At 46.1% G+C, this 20317-nt stretch overlaps 1 protein-coding gene across 1 annotated transcript in view; it reads left to right on the top strand.

The window, feature by feature from the left end:
* Positions 1-900: 900 nt before the first annotated feature.
* Positions 901-20317, top strand: part of DLG5 (discs large MAGUK scaffold protein 5) — a gene marked incomplete at both ends in the record, with an annotated part of 127586 nt that continues 108169 nt past the window's right edge. The window contains one exon of the mRNA XM_080694782.1: positions 901-1204. Within this exon, the coding sequence (XP_080550908.1) occupies positions 901-1204 (304 nt within the window). The remainder of the gene's footprint in view (positions 1205-20317) is intronic.

Raw genomic sequence — 20317 nt, 5'->3', positions numbered from 1 at the left:
CTGGGTCAGGGCGGGGCAGGTGCTTTGTGAGGGTTGTAATGAAAGGCAGAGGAGTTCATAGTTTTGGGGCAGATTGTTGATCCCCTTGGGATGACAGGGAAGTAAGGTAGCTCGCGGATTTGTCTCCTCCTGACACCAGCTGTATCTGGGAGTGACAACAAGAAGGAACACCGCTCTTATCAAAAAGATCAGTGATCCCAGGCCAACCCTGACCACTCTTCCTCATCTAGCAACACCCCATCCCTTCTCCCGGCATCCCAAACCCTTGAGACTCTGGGACCACCTGGGTTCAGACGTGGATGTGGTGGAAAATCCTAGTAACCGATCTCCGGCGGGGGAATTTTCTTGAGAAATTCCCCCTAGAATAGCTTCTTGGAATGGAGAAACCTCACCGTTTAGGGAGCGGTCTTAAACTGGCGATGTCCAAGCCCAACGCCCCCTTCCCCGACTGTGTCCGGGCTTTATTTTCGAGTTCTCAGAAAAGGAGACCCGGGGCTGGGGGCCGGATTCCTACGAAGGGGTGTCTAGCAGCTCGGGGCTGGCCGCGCGCCCGGCCTAGCTCGGCGCCGGGGCCGGGGGCGTCGGCCCCTCTCCCCGCCCGTCCCTCGGCGCCCGCGGCGGCGGGGGCGGGGAGCGCGGCGGGGCGGGGGCCGCGCTGCAGCCGGGCCTCGGGGCGCGCCGGGCGCCGTCCCCACCTCCGCCTCCTCCTTCTCCTCCTCCGTCTCCTCCTCCTCCTCTTCCAGTCCCGCCGCCGCCGCAGCCAACATGGCCGCGCTCGGGCGCCCGGGAGGCGGCCGCGGCTGAGCCTCGCCTCGGGCCGGCATGGCCCCCGCCGCCCGGCGGCTCGCGGCGCGCTAGGCTGCGGCGCTCGGCGCCCTCCGGAGCCGGGCGGCCGCCGCCATGGAGCCGCCGCGCCGCGAGCTGCTCGCGCAGTGCCAGCAGAGCCTGGCCCAGGCCATGACGGAGGTGGAAGCCGTGCTCGGGCTGCTGGAGGCCGCGGGCGCGCTCAGCCCCGGCGAGCGGCGGCGGCTGGACGAGGCGGCGGGGGGCGCCAAGGCGGAGCTGCTGCTCAAGCTGCTGCTGGCCAAGGAGCGCGACCACTTCCAGGACCTGCGCGCGGCGCTGGAGAAGACGCAGCCTCACCTGCTGCCCATTCTCTACCTGAACGGCGTCGCCGGGCCGCCGCCGCCCGCCGAGGGCGCAGGTGAGCGCCGACCCCGCCGACCCGCGGCGCCCCGCCCTCCGGCAGTCGGTCTGGGGGAGGCCGATGCCCGGACCCCGTAGTCTCGCCGCCTCTTCCAGGCCCGCCGCCGGCCTCCGGGGACTATTCACCCCACCAGAGTTCTCTCCGCCCGGGTGCCCCGGCTGCGGGGTCCTCCTGAGGCCGCCGGTTCCAGCCGCGGGGTCCAGGCGGGGCTTGGGGAGGTCGCCGGGAGGATAGGGGTCAGTGGCTTTTCTAAGACCCCTCACCATCCCCAGCCCTTTGGGAGCCCGAGCTAGCCTTTGAGCAGTGATTCAGTCTAGGAGAAGGGAGCCCGGGTCAGGGCCGCACCGCTGCCTTTTGGTCGCTGCCACCCACTTTCAGGACCACCGGCGCCTCCTTCTCACATTCTGAGCCAGCTCTTTTCCTTCTGCCTTAACTCAGTCTCTTAGCTCACTCGACTTGTGGTTGATTCTGCACAATGCCTGCCTAGGTTTCTTTGGAAACTGTGGGCCGGGAAAAGTTGGGGAAGTTGCATTGCACCATGGGAAAATCCTAGTAGTGGTTACTGGGGCTCAGTTCCTTCCCTGAGAGTACTGAGTTGCCTGAGGAGGAAGGTTGGTGGCTTGTTCCCTTGGGTGCTGCCTTTGGAAACCCTGTGTTCTTGCTCCTGGAGGTGATTGACTGTAAGTGTGCATGTAGGGGAGGACTGCTACTGGGAGTTTGTGTCTAGTGGTATGCTTGCCCTTGCTGGGTTGGGAAATATGGATGCCACCCTTTTATTTTTATTTTTATTTTGTGTGTGTGTGTGTGTGTGTGTATGTGTGTGTGTGTCCTATGAGGGATTAAATCTAGAGGTGCTCTGCCTCTGAGCTACATCTCCGGCCCTTTTTATTTTGAGACAGTGCCTCCCTAAGTTGCCCAGGCTGGCTTCCAACTTGTGACCCTCCTGCCTCAGTCCCCTAAGTAGCTGGGATTATGGGTATGCATCACCAAGTCTGGCAATGCCAATCTTTTAGACAAGGAAAAATGCATAGCACTGAGGAAGGGGGAGAACTAGCATTTATTGAGTACCTACCGTTGTGGCAGGTACTCTGCATTATCAACTTTAATCATCGTTACTGCCATAAGACTTCTTATTTCTGCTTTTCCAGAGAGAACTGCTTGGAATGGTTAAAATGCTCAGAAAGTATTGGGCGCCAGAAGTTTTGAATTATGATCCATTGTTTAGTTTAACACATTCAGAGCCAGGGAACAGCAAGTACATCTTTTCTAGGTCCTGAGTGCACTGAAACATACAGTAAAATAAATGAAGATGCTTATACAAAAGAAAAAAAAAAGTGAGCTGAGAGGGCTGAAAACTGCCCTTAGCAACGTGTAGGGCAAAGGCTGAAGAGATCCATTTATGTGGCTGTTAAAAGCCTCTCTTATTAAGGGAGTGATTTTATAAGGTGTTCCTGGTAATAGCCCTCATCTGCATGGACCATCTCCACCGCACTTTTTATAGCTCAAGGAAACTGAGGGCCTCATAGCGGAGCATTTCATCCTGGCCTCTGCTGTCTTCACTTTGGACTTCCAATTCTTTTGAGTCTCTCTCTCTCAAGCTTGCATTTTTGTCCCCCATTTCTGCAGTTATCACTGTATCAATTTCTGGACAGACCCACTTCTTCCCTGGGAGAGTGCTTTGAAAGTTGCTAAGAAGGTGCTGTTGTCAGCTATTTGGTGAGAACCTTTGCAACTCACTGAGATTATTTCAAAAATAAAGAATAAGCCGGGCGTGGTAGCGCACGCTTGTAATCCCAGCATTCGGGAGGCTGAGAGAGGAGGATTGCGGTTCACGGACAGCCTCAGCTACTTAGTGAGGCCCTCTGCAACCTAGTGAGACCCTATTTCAAAATAAAGAAAGAATAAAAATAGGGTAGAGTGTGTGGGTTGGAGGTCAAATGCCCCTGGGTTCCAACCCCAGACCCGCAAAAAAAAAAAAAAAAAAAAAAAAAAATAAAGCCATTCGGGAGGCTAAGACAGGAGGATCACTGTTTGAAGACAGCATCAGCTACTCAGTGAGGTCCCTTGCAACTCCGTGAGACCCTGTTTCAAAATAAAGAATAAAAAAATAGGGCTGGGGGGGGGTGTAGTTTAGAGGTAGAATATCCCTGGGTTCCATCCCCAGTACTGCAAAAAAAAAAAAAATAAATAAAAAAAAATAGGACTGGGAGTATTGTTCCAAAGTAGAATGCCCCTGGGTTCCATCCATTTCCAGTACTGGGGGGGAAAAAAAAGAGAGCCGGGTGTAATGGCGCACACTTGTAATCCCAGTACTTGGGAGGTTGAGATAGGAGCCTCTAGCAGCTTAGTGAGGCTCAGAGCAACTTAGTGAGACCCTGTTTCCAAATAAAATATAAAACAGGTCTGGAAGTGTAGCTTGGAGGTAGAAGACCAGTGAGTTCCATGCCCAATAAAAGGTGGGTTCTGTCAGATGTGGCTATGATGATAAGAATGGGGGGGGTGTCTCATCAGGGTAATTTTTTTCTTTGTTTTTGTTTTAATTGCTTTATCTATTTCTTCTTCTTCTTTTTTTTTTTTTCGGGTCTGGGGATGGAACTCAGGGGCATTCTACCTCCGAGCTACACCCCCTGCCCTATTTTTTATTCTTTATTTTGAAACCGGGTCTCACTGAGTTGCAGAGGGCCTCACTAAGTAGCTGAGGCTGTCCGCGAACCGCGATCCTCTGGTCTCAGCCTCCGGAATGCTGGGATTACAAGCATGAGCCACCACGCCCGGCTTGCTTTATCTATTTCTGAAGGAGGAAGTTTGTCAAAGATCTATTTCAATAAGTCTTTGCAAAGAGGCATGGTAGTCAGAGCTGGGATGTGTGTGAGTCAGTGTCAGCTTTAATCTTCCCACCAGATAAATTAATGGATGAATTGCCATTAATTAGGTTACACCTTTTCCCTGTCTGGTGGAGAAGGTGGGGCCTCAGGCCAGAGTTCTGGGAGCTAGTCTTGACCTCAAGAAAAGGATAGAATAGGGTTTGGATTTTATCCCCTGGGGCAAGTGATTTCAGACCCCCGGTTCCTACAATGTAGAGTTCTGTGGCTTCAAAGAGGGTCTTGAAATCCTTAATTTGCAAGAGGAAGTTAAATTCGTTTTACTTAATACTTTGGGAGAAAATTAGGATAGCATTTGGTGTGGCATGCCACCTGGAAAACTGGGTGTGGTGGTGCACTTTTTTTTTAATCGCAGTACTTGGGAGATTGGGACAAGAGGTTGACAGTTTCAAGGCCAGTCCCAACAATTTAGTAAGACCCACTGTGATTAGCAAGACCCTGTTTCAAGATAAAAAATAAAAAGGGCTGGGGTCGTAGCTTGGAGGTAGAATGAATGCCCTTGGGTTCAACCCCCAATACCAACAACCTGGAGCCTTTTGAGAAAAGGGATGACATTGTTTGGGTCTAAACAGTGGAGAGTTGGGTCTTTGTGAAGAATGGATTACTGTGCAGTGGTGTCCAACCTTTCTTATTTCTTTGAGCCAGGGAGCCCGTGTGTGTGTGTGTGTGTGTGTGTGTGTGTGTGTGTGTGTGTGTGTGTTATTGGGGATGGGACCCAGGGGCATTCTACCTCTGAGCTATACTTCCAGCTCTGCTTTCTTCTTTTTTTTTTTTGTTTGTGTGTGGCAGTATTGGGGATTGAACTCAGGGGCATCTTACCTCTGAGCTACATCTCTAGCCCTTTAAAAAAATTGTTTATTTGGAAAGAGGGTCTCATTAAGTTGCAGAGGGCCTCACTAGTAGCTGAGGCTAACCATGAAAACAGGGTCCTGCTAAGTTGCTGAGGCTAGCTAGCCTCAAACCTGGAATCCTTCTGTCTCAGCCTCACAAGTACTAGTATTATAGGCCTGCACCACCGTGTCCAGATCCCAGGCCTTTTTTTATTTAGAAACAGTGGCTTGCTAAGTTGTGGAAGCTGGCCTCAAACTTGTGATCCTTCTGTCACAGCCTCCCAAGGACTGGAGTTACAGGCATGCAGCTTTGTTCTTGACTTTCCTATTTATCCTCTTCTGAATGGTTCGGGGGTTTTTTCTAGTTGCATCAGGATCTGGTGAATCCAGTTTGAACACCGGGAACCCAGGAAGTTTTTTTTTTTTCTCTTTGATGCAGTTCTAAAATCAAGGTTTTATCCCTTGAAGATGTCGACCCCTGCCTCTGTGGTGAGCCTCACTGTCTTCATCTGCAGGGTGGGGCTACAGATACTTTGCTGTTTGTTTCAGACCCCGGAGGGCAGACATGTTGGGGATGGATGCTGGTCCTGTGCTTGGCAGCCCGGGCTGGGATACAGACAGGAAGGGGTGTGTAGGTGTAATTCCAGCCTTCAGCTCGCCCTCTTGCTGGGGGAATGGGATACTTTGGAGAGCAGTAGCATACGATGGGCCTATTGAGTGATTCGGATACACAAGCAGGATTGCGCCTCTTTTTAAAACTGCAGTACATACTTTCCCCAAATACTTTCATCTATCCCTAGTGGCTCTAATTGCATCTAAATGTGGAGGCCTCCCCAAATTACTTTATGCCAGGACTCTCTTGGGAGGCAGACGTGGCAGGCGCTGTGATTGCCTACTAGACTTCTCCACCTGCAAGCTCAGAGCTGAATGCTTTCTTCTTGTCCCTCCCTGTCCTCCCTCTCCGCTCCACTTCCCTCCTCTGTAGTTACTTAGTGAGTGGCTGACCTGCTTTCTCCAAGCTTAAGAGAATGGAGACCACAGTATCTGCTGGAGAAGGTGAGGAAGGCTTTTTAGAGGAACTAGTACTTGGCTGGGTATGGAGGGGAGCTGGGAGCCCACAGAGGGAAAGGAAGGATGTGCTCTGGGCAGCCAACGTGGCTGTGGAAATCACAGATTAGTCAGAATAGAGCAGGGAACCCACAATGCCTGTGGATGGAAGGGAGATGGGGATGCAAAACTAACCTGAGGGGCCGTGCTGCTGGGCTGAGTGAGGTGTTTGGATATTGCTTGGAAATGTGGTGTTGTAGAAGTTAATGATGGAAGACTTTCTTCTTCTTTTTTTATTTTTTATTTCTTTTTGTGGTACCGGGGATGGAACCCAGGGGCTTTCTAAGGGGCTACACACCCAGACCTATTTTATATTGTATGTGGAAACAGGGTCTTGCTATGTTGCTGAGAGCCTCACTAAGTAGCTGAGGCTGGCTTTGAACCTGTGCTGCGATCCTCCTGTCTCTGCCTCCCAACCTTGGGGATTACAAATGTGCGCCACCACGCCCAGCCCTGGCTTCTTTTTAAAGGAATAATTGCCAGGCTCTTTCAACAGGACTGATGTGCAGTTGGCTGCAGGTGGTTAGGTGTGGATTATTTATTATTCAGTAGAGGTTACCTTGACCCTTTGTGTTCTCCTTCCTCTCTGTGGGGACTAGCCTCCTTTTCATCAGGGAAGAGACACAAGTTGAAAGCTCCAGACATTGTGGTTTTTCTTTTCTTGGCACTGGGGATTGAGCCTAGAGGTATTCTGTCCCTGAGCTGCATCCTCAGTCCTATTTAATTAATTAATCAATTAATTAACTTGTTAATTTATGGTACGGGGTGTTCTACCTCTGAGCTACACCCCCAGCCCAATATTTATTTATTTATTTATTTATTTATTTATTTATTTATTTATTTATTTTTGATGGTACTGGGAATGGAACTCAGGGGCCTTCTACCTCCGGGCTACACTCCCAGACCTATTTTATATTTTATTTGGAAACAGGTTCTTTTAAACCAGTTGAGGCTGGCTTCGAACCTGCAAGATCCTCCTGTTTCAGTCTCCCAAGCGAGGGGATTACAAGCGTGCCCCACCACGCCCAATTTTATTTTTCTGTACTGGGGATGGAACCCAGGGGTATTCTCCCTCCGAGCTGTGCCCCCAGTCCCATTTTTTATTCTTTATTTTGAGACAGGGTCTCATTGAGTTGCAAAGGGCCTCACTAAGTAGCTGAGGCTGGCCACAAACCACAATCCCTGTCTCAGACTCCCAGATGCTGGGATTACACACGTGTGCCATCACACCTGGCTTTTTTTTTTTTTTTTTTTTTTTTTTTTTTTTTTTGCGGTACTGGGGATGGAACCCAGGGGCATTCTACATTTGAGCTACACCCCAGCCCTTTTATTTTTGTTGTTCTTTATTTTGAAACGGTCTCACTGAGTTGCAGAGGGCCTCACTAAGTAGCTGAGGCTTCTATTTTTTTTTAAATTCTTTATTTTAAAACAGAGTCTCACTGAGTTGCAAAGGGCCTCACTAAGTAGCTAAGGCTGTCCACAAACCGCGATCCTTCTGTCCTCAGCCTCCCAAATGCTGGGATTACAAGTGTGTGCCACCACGCCTGGTTTATTTTTATTTTGAAACAGGGTCTCACTAAGTTGCTAAGGGTGGTCTTAAACCTGCAGTCCTCCTGTCTCAGCCTCCCAAGTACTGGAATTACAAGTGTGTGCCCCCACGCCAGCTTTTATTTTATTTTTTGAAACTTTGAAACAGGGATTCACTAAGGTTGCCTTGTACAGGTCTTAAACCTGTGATCCTCCTGTCTCAGTTTCCCAAGTACTGGGATTACAGGTGTGTGCCATCTCACCTGGATTTTTTTTTTTTTTGTAGATAATATTTTTGAAGGAAGTGGCAGTATTTTTGACAAGTTTTGATAAGAAGTTTTGATACAAAGTTTCTAAGTGAAGAGTAAGTTTTGTTTCTCTCTGTGTATTAGTTCAGGGTACCTTTATGGCAAGTGACAAAATTAGCTCAAACTATCTTAGACAGAAATCTATTGACTGTTTATAGTAAGTTGTGTGCTGCATAATGATGTTTTAGCTAATGACAGATCACATACATAATGGTGGTCCAATAAAGTATATCATCTGGTACTGGTGTAGATATCCTATTTTGTGTAAGTATACACTGATGTTGCACAACAGTAAAATTTCCTAATGATGTATTTCTCAGAACATATTCCTGTTGTTAAATAACATATTCCCATAATTCAAAATCTTCAGACAAAAGGGGCAGTTGACCCCCTGAATTTTTTTAGGTCTTTTCTATGGTGCTGGATTATGCTCACAGCCCAAGGCCAGAGAAGAAAGGAGCTCTAGCCAATCAGTCCAGGCAGAATCTCAGGGAGGGATTCTGATTGGCCTGGATAGGGTCATGTGTCCACATGAGGCCTAGTCATGGTAGCTTGGCCTGGCTGACCAGGGTGGGCCCAGCTTTGGCCCCAGACCTAGCAGTAGAACAAATGAGTAGGGCAGGGTGATAGGATGCTGTGATCGGTGGCCCATCTTCCAATGCCATATGGCTATTTTTTATTGGTACTGGGAATTGAACTCAGAAGTATTCTACCTCTGAGCCATACCCCAGCCCTTTTTCTTTTTTTATTCTGAAACAGGGTCTCACTAAGGTGCTGAGGTTGGCCTTGAACTTGGTGTCCTCCTGTTTCAACTTCCCAAGTACTGGGATTACAAGTGTGTGCTATGATGCCCAGCTTCCATGTCACTTTGTAGGGGGTGCACTAGTTCTCCAGGGGAGCAGTGTTGTGCAAGTACAACCACTATATGCGGTATCATATTTGCATGATGATACAATTAGTAGACAAGGTCATTGCCCTCACACTTTGAGCAAGACATTTAACTTTTCTGAGCATTTTTCTTCCCTTACAAAGTAGTTAAAACAATAACTAGAGCCAGAGGTAGATAGGCTGTATATCCAGTGCCAGCTAGCCAGTGCCACATTGGTGCTCTTGAGGTTCCAATATTGCTCCTGCACTGCCTGTTCACCAGGCCTCTTACCACTTACCAGAACTTCCAGAGGAATCCAGTTTTCCTCCTATGTGGTCTTCCTCATCCTGTGCTACAGCCAGGGTCTCCAGGAAACCCTCTGATCCGTTTGTCTTCCTCTATACCCACCACCTGCTCTGGCTTGCCCCCTGTGTGTGCCCTGGCTCCTAGTGTGGTAGGCCCAAGAGAGATGGTAAATGAGAAGATGTGAGTCAGGCATGTTATTGCACACTTGCAGTCCTAGTACTTGGGAGGCTGAGACAGGAGGATGGCAGGTTCATGGCCAGCCTAAGCAACTTAGTGAGGCCCTGTTTCAAAATAAGAGAATAAAGCCAGGCGTGGTGGCACACACTTTTAATCTCAACATTCGGGAGGCTGAGACCAGAGGATCCCGGTTCATGGATAGCCTCAGCTACTTAGTGTGGCCCTCTGCAACTCAGTGAGACCCGGTTTCAAAATAAAGAACAACAACAAAAAAAAAAGCCGGGTGTGGTGGTGCATGATTGTAATCCCCGCGCTTGGGAAACAGAGACAGGAGGATGGTGCAGTTTCAAAGCCAGCTGCGTGCACTGGCTTAGGAGACCCTGTTTCCAAATAAAAATGTAAAAATAGGTCTGGGAGTGTATCCTGGAGGTAGAAGGGCTTCCAGAAACCCCAGTACCACCAAAAAAAAAAAAAAAAAAAAAAACAAAGGGCTCTCTCTCTCACACACACACACACACACACACACACACACACACTAAAATAAATAAGTAAAAAAGAAAATGTGGATAAAATTGAAGAAATCTTGGAAAACATTGCACAAATCCCATAGCCTGGTAAGTATTCCTCCTTTTCCAGCAGCCATTGACAGAGCCCAGGCCTGAGCCCTCCCTCGAGTTTCACCAGTTCTGCTGTTCTGTCAAGCTTGAGCTGCTGTGTGAGCTGCCTGTTGTACTGGAGAAAGAGAGCTCCCCTGCCATTTTGCCCTGACAGACTAAGTTACATGGGAGGAGGATTGCCACAGGCTAGCAAAGGCTGTCTTCTTGCTGCTTAGGTAGATCTTAGAGCTGAAGAGTTTAACGGGGGAGCTAAGTTTTGGAGATGAGGAGACTTCTGAGTTAAATGCTAAATTCAGACTTAAGGGCTATAAAATATGCTGATGATTCTTATTCTTTTTAATTATGTAATACTTGTGTCTGGGAGGTTTTTTGGAAAGTTAATGACAGAACAAAACCCGTACCTTTTCTGTAGTAGTGGCACACTTGGGTGATTCTGTGGTGCACACATCTCCCAGCAGGCCATTTACTGATGGCTTTGCTGGCCGGGCTGCTGGAGGAAAGAGTCCCTGTGGTTGATAAGCTCAGGCTGCCATTTTGGAATCAGTCTCTGCACCTTATTTCTGTAAGCTATCTCTGGTCTTACTCTCTTTCCCCAACTCTCAGTGCAAATACAGCTCTTTCTTCTGGAAAATAAAAAAACAAACCTAAACAATCACCAACTGCTTCCTGATGCTTCTTGACAAGCACTGGTGAGTTGTGCAATGTTAACAGTAGCAGCAGGAGACTGGAAAACCAGACTCAGAGCCAGAACACTGGAACCTCCTGATACTTCTTTCTTTCTCTGGTAGAGGAGATGGAATCCAGGGCATTCTACCCCTGAGCTACACCCCCAGTCCTTTTTATTTTTTGTTTTGAAACAGGGTTTTGCTAAGTTGCTGAGGGTCTCCCTAAGTTGCTGGGATGAGCCTCCAACCTGCAGTCCTGTCTCGGCCTCCCAAGTAGTGGGATTATAGGTGTGGGCCACCATGCTTCCTGGGTACCTCTGGCTATTTCTGAGGGTTCTGTGGGGACTTGTTGTAAACATCCTAAGCAGGTGTTCAAAGTTGCTTTTACCGTGGCTGTGGGTCTCAAGAGCAGAATATAATCTCCATGAGTCAAATGCACTGTTGTACTTGTAATGCCTAGAATAGAGAGAGATAAGTATTCAGTAACTTTTTACTGAATGAATGAGTAGTCAGCTGTGCATAGAGTGAATGGCTTGTGCCATCCAGCTCCTCCCCAGATACACAGGCAGATTCCTAAGTGGTGATTTCACGGCGGCAGGAGGCTGTGGGAGAGGAGGAAGGTTTGCGGGAGACCCAGACGCACAGGCAGATGTCACCACCCACAGTATGTCTGTGATGGAGCAGGTGGTATGATACTGGTAAGTTGAAGTCCCCAAGGTCAGCCATCAGGTGCTGGCGGTTGGGGCTGGCTGCCAAGAGCCGTGTGGAGTGCCCACATTGCCTCTTGTAGGATTGGAGTTCTTCCCTTTTTATGCTTAGAATGCTTTTTTATTTTTATTTTTTTGAAGGCCTGGGGATGGAACCTAGGAGCATTCACCTTCAAGCTACACCCTCTGCCCTATTTTTTATTCTTTATTTTGAAACCGGGTCTTACTAAGTAGTTGAGGCTGTCTGCGAACCACGGTCCTCCGGTCTCAGTCTCCTGAATGCTGGGATTACAAGCGTGCGTCACCATGCCCGGCTTATTGCTGAGAATTTGAATGCCATCTTGGTGTCCTCGAAAGAGTTGTGACTAAGCATTGCCACAGCTCCAGTCCTGTGGGGTTCTTTTTTTTTTTGTAGTACTGGGGAGTGGAACCCAGGGGCTTTTCTACCTCCGGGCTATACTCTCAGACCTATTTTATACTTCATTTGGAAACAGGGTCCCACTAAGTTGCCGAGAGCCTCACTCAGTAGCTGAGGCTGGCTTTGAACCTGTGCACTCCTCCTGTCTCAGCCTCCCAAGTGCTGGGATTTCAAGGGTACCACCATGCCCAGCTTTAGTCCTGTGGGGTTCTGAATACTTCCTAAGAGGCATTTGGTTTTAGGAAGTGTTGCACATAGGTTGGACTAGATTTTGTGGACATATTCTACCTCTACACAGATATTGCTGTTAGTCTGACTTAATGTTAGCGTTGACTGATTTTTGATACTCTGGCTTCTTATTAAGATGCATCACCACCACATCTCCAAATCTTCTTCATCTTGTGAAACTGAGCTTTGTACCCTTTAAACAAGTAACTTCCAATTGCTCCTTCCCCTCAGCCCCTGGCAACCACCATGCTGCTTCGTCTGTATGAGTTTCATTGCTTTAGATATCTTTTTTTTTTTTTTTTTGTATAAGAAATGGAACCCAGGGTCATTCTTTTCCACAGCTATATCCCAGCCCTTTCAAAAATTTTTAAATTTTGAAATGGGATCTTACTAAGCAGTTGCTGAGAGGCTCACTATTTTTCTGAGGCTGGCCTCAAACCTGCTACCTCCTGTTTCAGCCTCCCAAGTACTGGTATTACAGGTGTGCACCACCACAGCCAGATTAGATATATAAGTGGTGTTAACACAGCAGTTGTCTTTTTTTGACTGGTTTATTTTAGTTAGCATAATATCCTCAAGGTTCATCCATATTGTAATAGATGTCACTTTCCCTTTATAGGCTGGATAATCCTTCATACACCATATACACCATTTCGCTTTTCTCCATTGTCTTTGAGGGACACTTGGGTTGCTTCTGCCTTTTGGCTATTGTGAGTTATGCTGCTCTGAGCATGGGTACACAACTATCTCTCAGAGTTCCTGCTCTCAATTCTTTTGGATTTCTACCCAGAAGTAGAAGTGCTGGACGATGTGGTAATTCTATTAATTTTTTTGTTTTTCTTTTTGTTCCTGGGGGTTGAACCCACTTATACTATTTAATTCAAATATCCTTTAGCTCTGTACTTCTAATTATACCACACTCTCATTTTAACGTAATCTATCCTATTTGCACAATTACGTCTATGCCCAACAAAAGTTTCCCAAATTTTAAATCTTTTTTTAAAATTTTTTTATTGGTGCACTGTATTCATACATCATAAAGGGATAAAAAAAAAAAAAACTTTTGTAGACATATATGCACACATCGCCCAGTTAGCCCCTACCCGATCCCCACCCCATTCCCTCCCCATCCCTCCTTCCCATGCTTGGCTTAGTGGTTGACATCTAGTATTATAGCAATTTATCCAAAATTAACAATGATAATCTCACATAACAGTTTAATTTGTCTGATACCAAGCTTTTGATGACTTAAAGATATCATTTCAATATTTCTTTTTGCTTTCTTTCTTACCAGAGAATATTTTTTTTTAGGTGAAACTATCATACATTTATTTATTTATTTTTCAGAAAAAATCTATCCTAATATGGAATATGGACTTTAGATACCCAAAACAATCTGGAAAAAGAACAAAGCTAGAAGATGTATATTTTCTGATTTCAAGCCTTATAAAGCTACAATAATTGAAACAGTATAGTACTGTTCTAAAGGCAGATATATAAACCATTGGAGTTAAATTAAAGCCTAGAGCTAAATTCTTCCATATATTGTCAAGTTATTTTTGACAAGGATTCCAAGAACATTTGGTGGAGGAAATAATAATCTTTCAACTAAATATTGTTGAGAAATAATAATTACATGAAAAAGAATAAAATTGGACCCTTACCTAACACCATATACAAACATTAACTCAAAATAGATAAAAGACCTAAATATAAATCTTAAGACTATAAACTTTTAGAAGAAAATCTGGGTCATAAAACCTCACAACATTGAAATTGGCAGTGATTTCTTGGATATGATTTCAATGGCACAGGAAACAGAAAGGTAAACAAACTCCCTAAAAAAAAAAATTTTGTATAGCCAAAGACAATGTAAACAGAATTAAAAGTTACTGATAGAATGGGATAAAATATTTCCAAATGCTATATATGAAGGTATATTAATATTCCAACTAGAAATCCAAAAAATAGCAACAATAAAAGCAAACAATACAATTTAGAAATAGGTAAAAGACTAACATAAATAATGAATCTCCAAAGATAACCAATCTTAGTTGTCTGTTGGATGGAAAATCTTGTTTCTCTGGTTCTGGTGTGTGTTACCTATTTCTTTGTAGTTAATCTCTTTGAGTATTTTCTCTAGCACTGGTTTTGAAGACATAAATTCCTTCAGTTTGTCATGGAAGCTTCTGTTTGTCATGGAAGCTTCTTATTTCCCCATCCAATTTGATAGAAAGTTTTGCTGGGTAGGAAATTTTTGGCTGGAAGTTGTTTTCTTTCAGAGCTTGGAATATGTTACTCCAAGCCCTTCTGACTCTCATGACTTGGTTTGGGAAGTCTGGAGTGATTCTAATTGGTTTGCCTCTGAATGTCACTTGGCCCTTTGTTTTTGTTGCCTTCAAGATTCTCTGCTTGGGTTCCACATTGGTCATTTTGACAATTATGTGGCGTGGGGATCCTCTTCTCAGATCCTGTCTAAAAGGGGTTCTATAAGCTTCCTGGACCTGTGTATCGACCTCTTGCTCTATGTTTGGAAAATTTTCTGCTATTACTTCCTTGAAGAGATTGTTGATCCCTTTGGTTTCACCTTCTTTTCCCTCCTTTATTCAAATTATTCTTAGGTTAGCTCTCTTAAAATGGGCCCATATTTCTTCAGTGTCAGATTTCTGCTGTCTGATTTTTTTTTCTAAATTAGAAATTATGCGTTCATTTTTGGAGTGATCATCTTCTAGGAGCAAGATTCTGTTCTCCATGTGGTCTAATCGGTTGTTCGTGCTTTGAATTGACTCCTTTACTTCATTAATTGCATCCTTTATCTCTTTTTGGCTCTCTCTGAGTTCTTTTCGAAACACCTCTATTATTTCTACAGTTATTTTCCTGATTTGATCTTCTAGGAATCTCTGAGTTTCTGTTTTATCAGGTTCTGAAGTTGTGGGGTTGTGGGCATTCATTGCTCCATTGTTATTCGTCTTTCCCATGATTTCGGAAGTTTGTGCCTTCTCTGAGTTTTTATCTGGGTCACTACGACTTCACTTAAGATGCTCTGGATCTCGAGTCTGTGGTATCTCAGTCCCCACTACTCCTTTACTGGGTTATATCGCAAAGTCTCAGACCCAGGGAGTCAATCGAGGCTGACCATGGGGGGTGCCAGGTTGGGTGGTCTCCTATGGTGTGATATCTCTGCCACCGCCACTCCCCCACTGGGTCAAGTCCCTGGGAGTGCATTACAGGGATTTCTCCTCTAGGGGTCTCAATCTGACTCACAGTTGTTGAGTGCGCTGATGGAGCTGTAGTGGACTCGGTAAATTCGCTGCTGCTGCCGCCGGTGGCAATATGGCACCACTGTCACGCCCTCAGCCGTGAGGCTTGGCGTATTTCTTCTCTGTTTTTGAGCTCCACTCTGAGTCCCTGCAGGGTGTGCTGAGCCCAGCCCCTGGGAGCTTTAGACGCTCCCTGCGCCGAAAAATTGCCAAATTCCACCCGGCTGTTCCGCAGCAGCTCACCTCGGCTTGCTCTCTGCCGCTCCTCTCTGGAGCCTGGTGTGCTGTTGAGTGCGTTGGTCTGGTGTCGTCCAGTGAATTCGCCACTGCCGCCGGCAGTAAGGTGCTACTGCTGTGTCCTCGGGCGTGAGGTCGGCATATCTCTGTGGCTCTGAGCTCCGTTTGAGTCCCCCTCCTCTCTGGGGCCTGGTGCTGCAAGGGAAGATCGCTCCACACTGCGGCTCCGGCCGCAGCACTGTGGTCTGGTTTCTATCTGGTGTCTTGTTTTTCCAGCCCTCTTTTTCTCTGTCCCTTGTATTTACATTTTTTGTTTCTCTGCTGATGGTGTTTTCTGGCTATGAAAGGCGCTGATTTTGTGGTAATAGAGATTGGTTGTTAGTGGGGCTCGTAAGCCCCGCTTTTCTCCATCGCCATCTTCCCGGAACTAAATCTTTCTTTATTACTTATGAAGTATAACTACTCTTTGCTTTCCAAGACAGTGACATGAAGAGAAGTAGTGTGAAAACCAGCAGTTGCTGAGAGAAATGGTTACCTTTTTTTTTTTTTTTTTTGTGGGTTGAACCTTGGGCATTCTACTTCCTAACTACAGCCCTATTTTTCATTCGTTTTTTATTTGTTTATTTATTATTATTATTATATTATTCTTATTCTTATTCTTCTTATTCTTATTCTTATTCTTATTATTATTATTATTTTTGTGGGCCTGGGGGTGGAACCCAGGGGCATTCAACCTTTGAGCTACATTTCCTGCCCTAATTTTTATTCTTTATTTTGAAACAGGGTCTCACTAAGTTGCAGAGGGCCTAAGTAGCTGAGGCTGTCCGTGAACTGAGATCCTCCTGTCTCAGCCTCCCGCATGCTGGGATTACAAGCATGCACCACTACTCCCAGCTGGTTACCCTTTCTTGATATTTTTGGGTTTTTATTTTCTTCTTAATATTGTCACTAGTTGGCCCTATCTTGTGTTGCTCAATAGAGCACAAGCAAGCCCTGTTCACATGGAGCCTGCAGCAGGGTCCTGTGCTGCTGGAGCAGCATCCCTGATGGCTACCTGTGACCTAGCTGCTGCCCTGGTGGCCTCTCAAGCCAGGCTGTTTCCTCTGCCCACACATTTTTTACAGGTGTTGCTTTGGACTCAGTTAACTTCAGTTTTCTTATCTGAATGGTACCTGTCTTAAAGTTGGCTTTGGGACCTTAAAATGGATTCACATCATCTATGTGTGTGTGTGTATGTATGTATGTATGTATGTGTGTGTGTGTATGTGTGTGTGTGTGTATGTGTGTGTGTGTGTGTGTGTGTATATATATATATATATATATATATATATATATATATTGTTTTTTTTTTCTGGTTTGGGGATGGAACCCAGGGGCATTCAACCTCCGAGATACAACCCTTGCCCTATTTTTTATTCTTTATTTTGAAACAGGGTCTCACTGAGTTGCAGAGGGCCTCACTAAGTAGCTGAGGCTGTCCGTGAACCGCGATCCTCTGGTCTCAGCCTCCCGAATGCTGAGATTACAAGCGTGCACCACCATGCCTGGCTGTATATCCATATTTAAAAAAATAGCTGGGCGTGGTAGCACATGCCTGTGATCCCCAGTATTTGGGAGGCTGAGACAGGAGGATGACAGGTGCAAAGCCAGCTTCAGCAACTTATCAATGCTCCCAGCAACTTTGCCAGACTGTATCCAAATAAAAATAAAATCCGAAGCCGGGCATGGTGGCGCATGCTTGTAATCCCAGCATTCGGGAGGCTGAGACCAGAGGATCGTGGTTCACGGACAGCCTTAGCTACTTAGTGAGGCCCTCTGCAACTCAGTGAGACCTGGTTTCAAAATAAAGAATAAAAAAAATAGGGCAGGGGGTGTAGCTTGGAGGTTGAATGCCCCTGGGTTCCATCCCCAGACCTGCAAAAAAAAAAAATAATAATACACACACACACACACACACACACACACACACACACAATCCATCTAGGGGCAACACACACACACACACACACACACACACACACACACACTGTGCTGAGAACAGAAACAGGGGCTTTGTTGTGCATGCTCCATCACAAGGATGTTACCACTGAGCTACACCCCCAGCCCTGGACCTACATTATTTTCACCATTGTCAACCTCTCCAAATGTGAAAATCTGGTCCAGCCATGTTTGAGTGATTAGACGGAAGAACAAATGGATAAAACTTAATTTCTAAAATATCTTTTACTGTAAGAACTGATACTTTAAGTTTTTAAAAAATAATACAATAGCCTTTTCAGTAGCTCTATTTTTCAGAGCACTTCTTTTTTTTCTCTTCTGGTTGGAACTTGGCTTTTCTATTTCCTTTCCTTTCCTTTCCTTTCCTTTCCTTTCCTTTCCTTTCCTTTCTTTTGGCCTCTTTTTTCCTCACAGTGTTGGGGATGGAGCCCAGGGCCGTGTACATGCTAGGCCAGTGTTCTACCACAGCTACATTCCCAGCCCCTTCCCTTCCTCTTTACTTTTTTTTTTTTTTAATTGTGGTGCTGGGGATTGAATATAGGGTCTTGCACCCCAGCCTTTTCTAATATATTTTTCTTAAGGAGCCTATAATTTTTTTTTTTTTTCAGTACTGGGGCTGGAACCCTGCGGCATTCTACTTCTGAGCAACACCCCCAGGCCTATTTTTTTTAAGTTTTGAAACATTTCTGATAGGGTCTCATTGAATTGCAGAGGGCCTCACTAAGTAGCTGAGGCTTGGCCATGAATTAATTAGCTTCTCAAGGCTGTCTCATCCTTCCTAGTTCTGGGATTACAAGCATGTTCCACCACGCCTGGTTAAGGAGCCTACAATTGATGAATGCCATGGCTGGAAGGGATCTTAGAGATTGCTTTGCTCAGATTTTTATTTTACAGGTGAGAAGCAGAAATCCAAGTACAGAAAGTGACTTGATAGGATCTTTTATTTATTTTCATTTGTGGTACTGGGGATTGAACCCTGAGGCATTCTACCTACAGCCCCAACCTATTTTTTGTTTTGAAATAGGGTCTTATTAGGTTGCTGAGAGTCTCACTATACTGCTGAGGCTATCCTTAAACCTGCCATCCTCCTATCTCAGCCTCCCAAGTACTGGAATTACAGGCCACCATGATTTGATGGGATCTGTTGCAGGCAGAGCTGGATACAGAATCCAGATGTCTTTCCAGAGTGGGAGCAGGCTGGGTGAGGAGGCTTGGATACTGGGCTGGTTTTTCCTGGTCTGGACCTGGATTAGCAGACGCCAGACTTTACAGTGAGGATGGGCAAGCCACAGGGCATCCCAGTTGATGGAGTTGTGAGCTCTTACTCTAAGCATTTGAACAAAATCTTTTATCAGCCTGAGCTGTTGATATTCTGTTCCACAGATGGGCTAACTAGGCCAGTTTTCGGAGTTGGGCAGCTTGCTCAGGCCACCAGCTGCTCAGAGAATGAGGCTCAACGTCCTTGTCGATTTCTTCATAAAGACTGCAGTTGTTCTGTCTGCAGGGCCCTCCTGTGAGAGTTCTGTGAGAGCAAGTCAAGATTTCTGTGTCCTGAGCCCCAGCACCCCTCCCCTCCCTTTTGATCACAGCATCCACTCATTCAGCAGCCCTTCTGAGCACGATTTGGATGCAAACAGGCCATGCCATCCAAATTTAGTGCTGAGTCAGAGGATGGGTCTGTTGGCAGGAGGGACCTCCACATCTGTTTATGATGCCGCAAAAGCCCTGGGTGCTGTGGCTTCTTAGTGCTTAGTCATAGGACAGAGTTCAACAGGAAAATGTTGCCCAGAGCCTCTGGCCCCAGGGGAAAGCCTTTTGTAAAGATAAGAGGATGTAGGGCCCAGGGACACTGAGTGGGGCCCTGTCCCTGATTTAGCTTCAGTAGGAACTGGATCTAAAAGAAAGCCAGAAAGTAAACAAAACCAAAACCTGCGGGTTCTGCGTTCTTCCTCTGAAAACAATAGCTGAATGTGTGGCAACTTGTAGTTCAGGGCCTGTTGTGGGAATATGTGTGAGCCTGTGTATTTTCCTTCTCATTTCTGATAGAAAATGGTAGATGACCTTTTTATATCTTGTCTTGTTTCTCCCTTCCCCTGCCCCATATTTTATGGGCCCAGGGAGAGAGAACAAAACAGTTACCAGCTGCCCTGGCTTTCCTTGGGAGGTTGTGAAATCTCCTGTAACCATGTTGAGTCCCCAGCCTCCCTCAGAGTAAAGCTTCTCCTAGAAATGCAGTGGGGCCCATCACAGTGTCGCACAGGATCCCATGGCTTTAGATTGGAGCCCAGCCAGCTTCAGACCCACGTTTTATCTGTCGTTCTATCCAACTCTTCCTTGTCCATCTCTTAGTCTGTTCCTGGCCGCTGCTCCCTCTAGAGTGTGAACAGAGCCTGTGAAGGTGAGCTGGACACTAGTAGCTTCAGGAGCCACACTTCAGATACACATCAACATGGATTTTATTCTCTTAGCTGGAAGATGCATTTGCTTGTTCTCCAAAGGTTTTCTTTCTTTCTTTCTTACTTTCTTTTTTTTTTTTTGGTGGTACTGGGGTTCCTGGAAGCCCTTCTACCTCTGGGCTACACTCCCAGACTTATTTTATCTTTTTTATTTATTTGGAAACAGAGACTCTTAAGCCTGTGCGATCCTCCTGTCTCCGCCTCCCAAGCGCGGGGATTACAAGCGTGTGCCACTATGCCTGGCTAAAGGTTTTCATTTTTAATTGCCCTGTCTGGAGCTTTTAGAAATGTCAGAAAGATATCTGCCTAGCTTATCACCTCCCATTTTTGTAGTGTGTGCATGCATTTATGTGTGTGTGTTTTGGTACTGGGGCATTCTACTTCTGAGCTATATACCTCAGCCCTATTTTATTTATTTATTTATTTATTTATTTATTTACTTATTTATTTATTTATTTATTTGCAGGTCTGGGGATGGAACCCAGGGGCATTCTACCTCCGAGCTACGCCCCCTGCCCT

The sequence above is a fragment of the Muscardinus avellanarius genome (genome assembly GCF_963383645.1).
Source record: "Muscardinus avellanarius genome assembly, chromosome: 4".
Classification (NCBI taxonomy): domain Eukaryota; kingdom Metazoa; phylum Chordata; class Mammalia; order Rodentia; family Gliridae; genus Muscardinus; species Muscardinus avellanarius.
The sequence above is the reverse complement of the archived record's forward strand: the minus strand, read 5'-3'. Positions and strand labels throughout refer to the sequence as shown.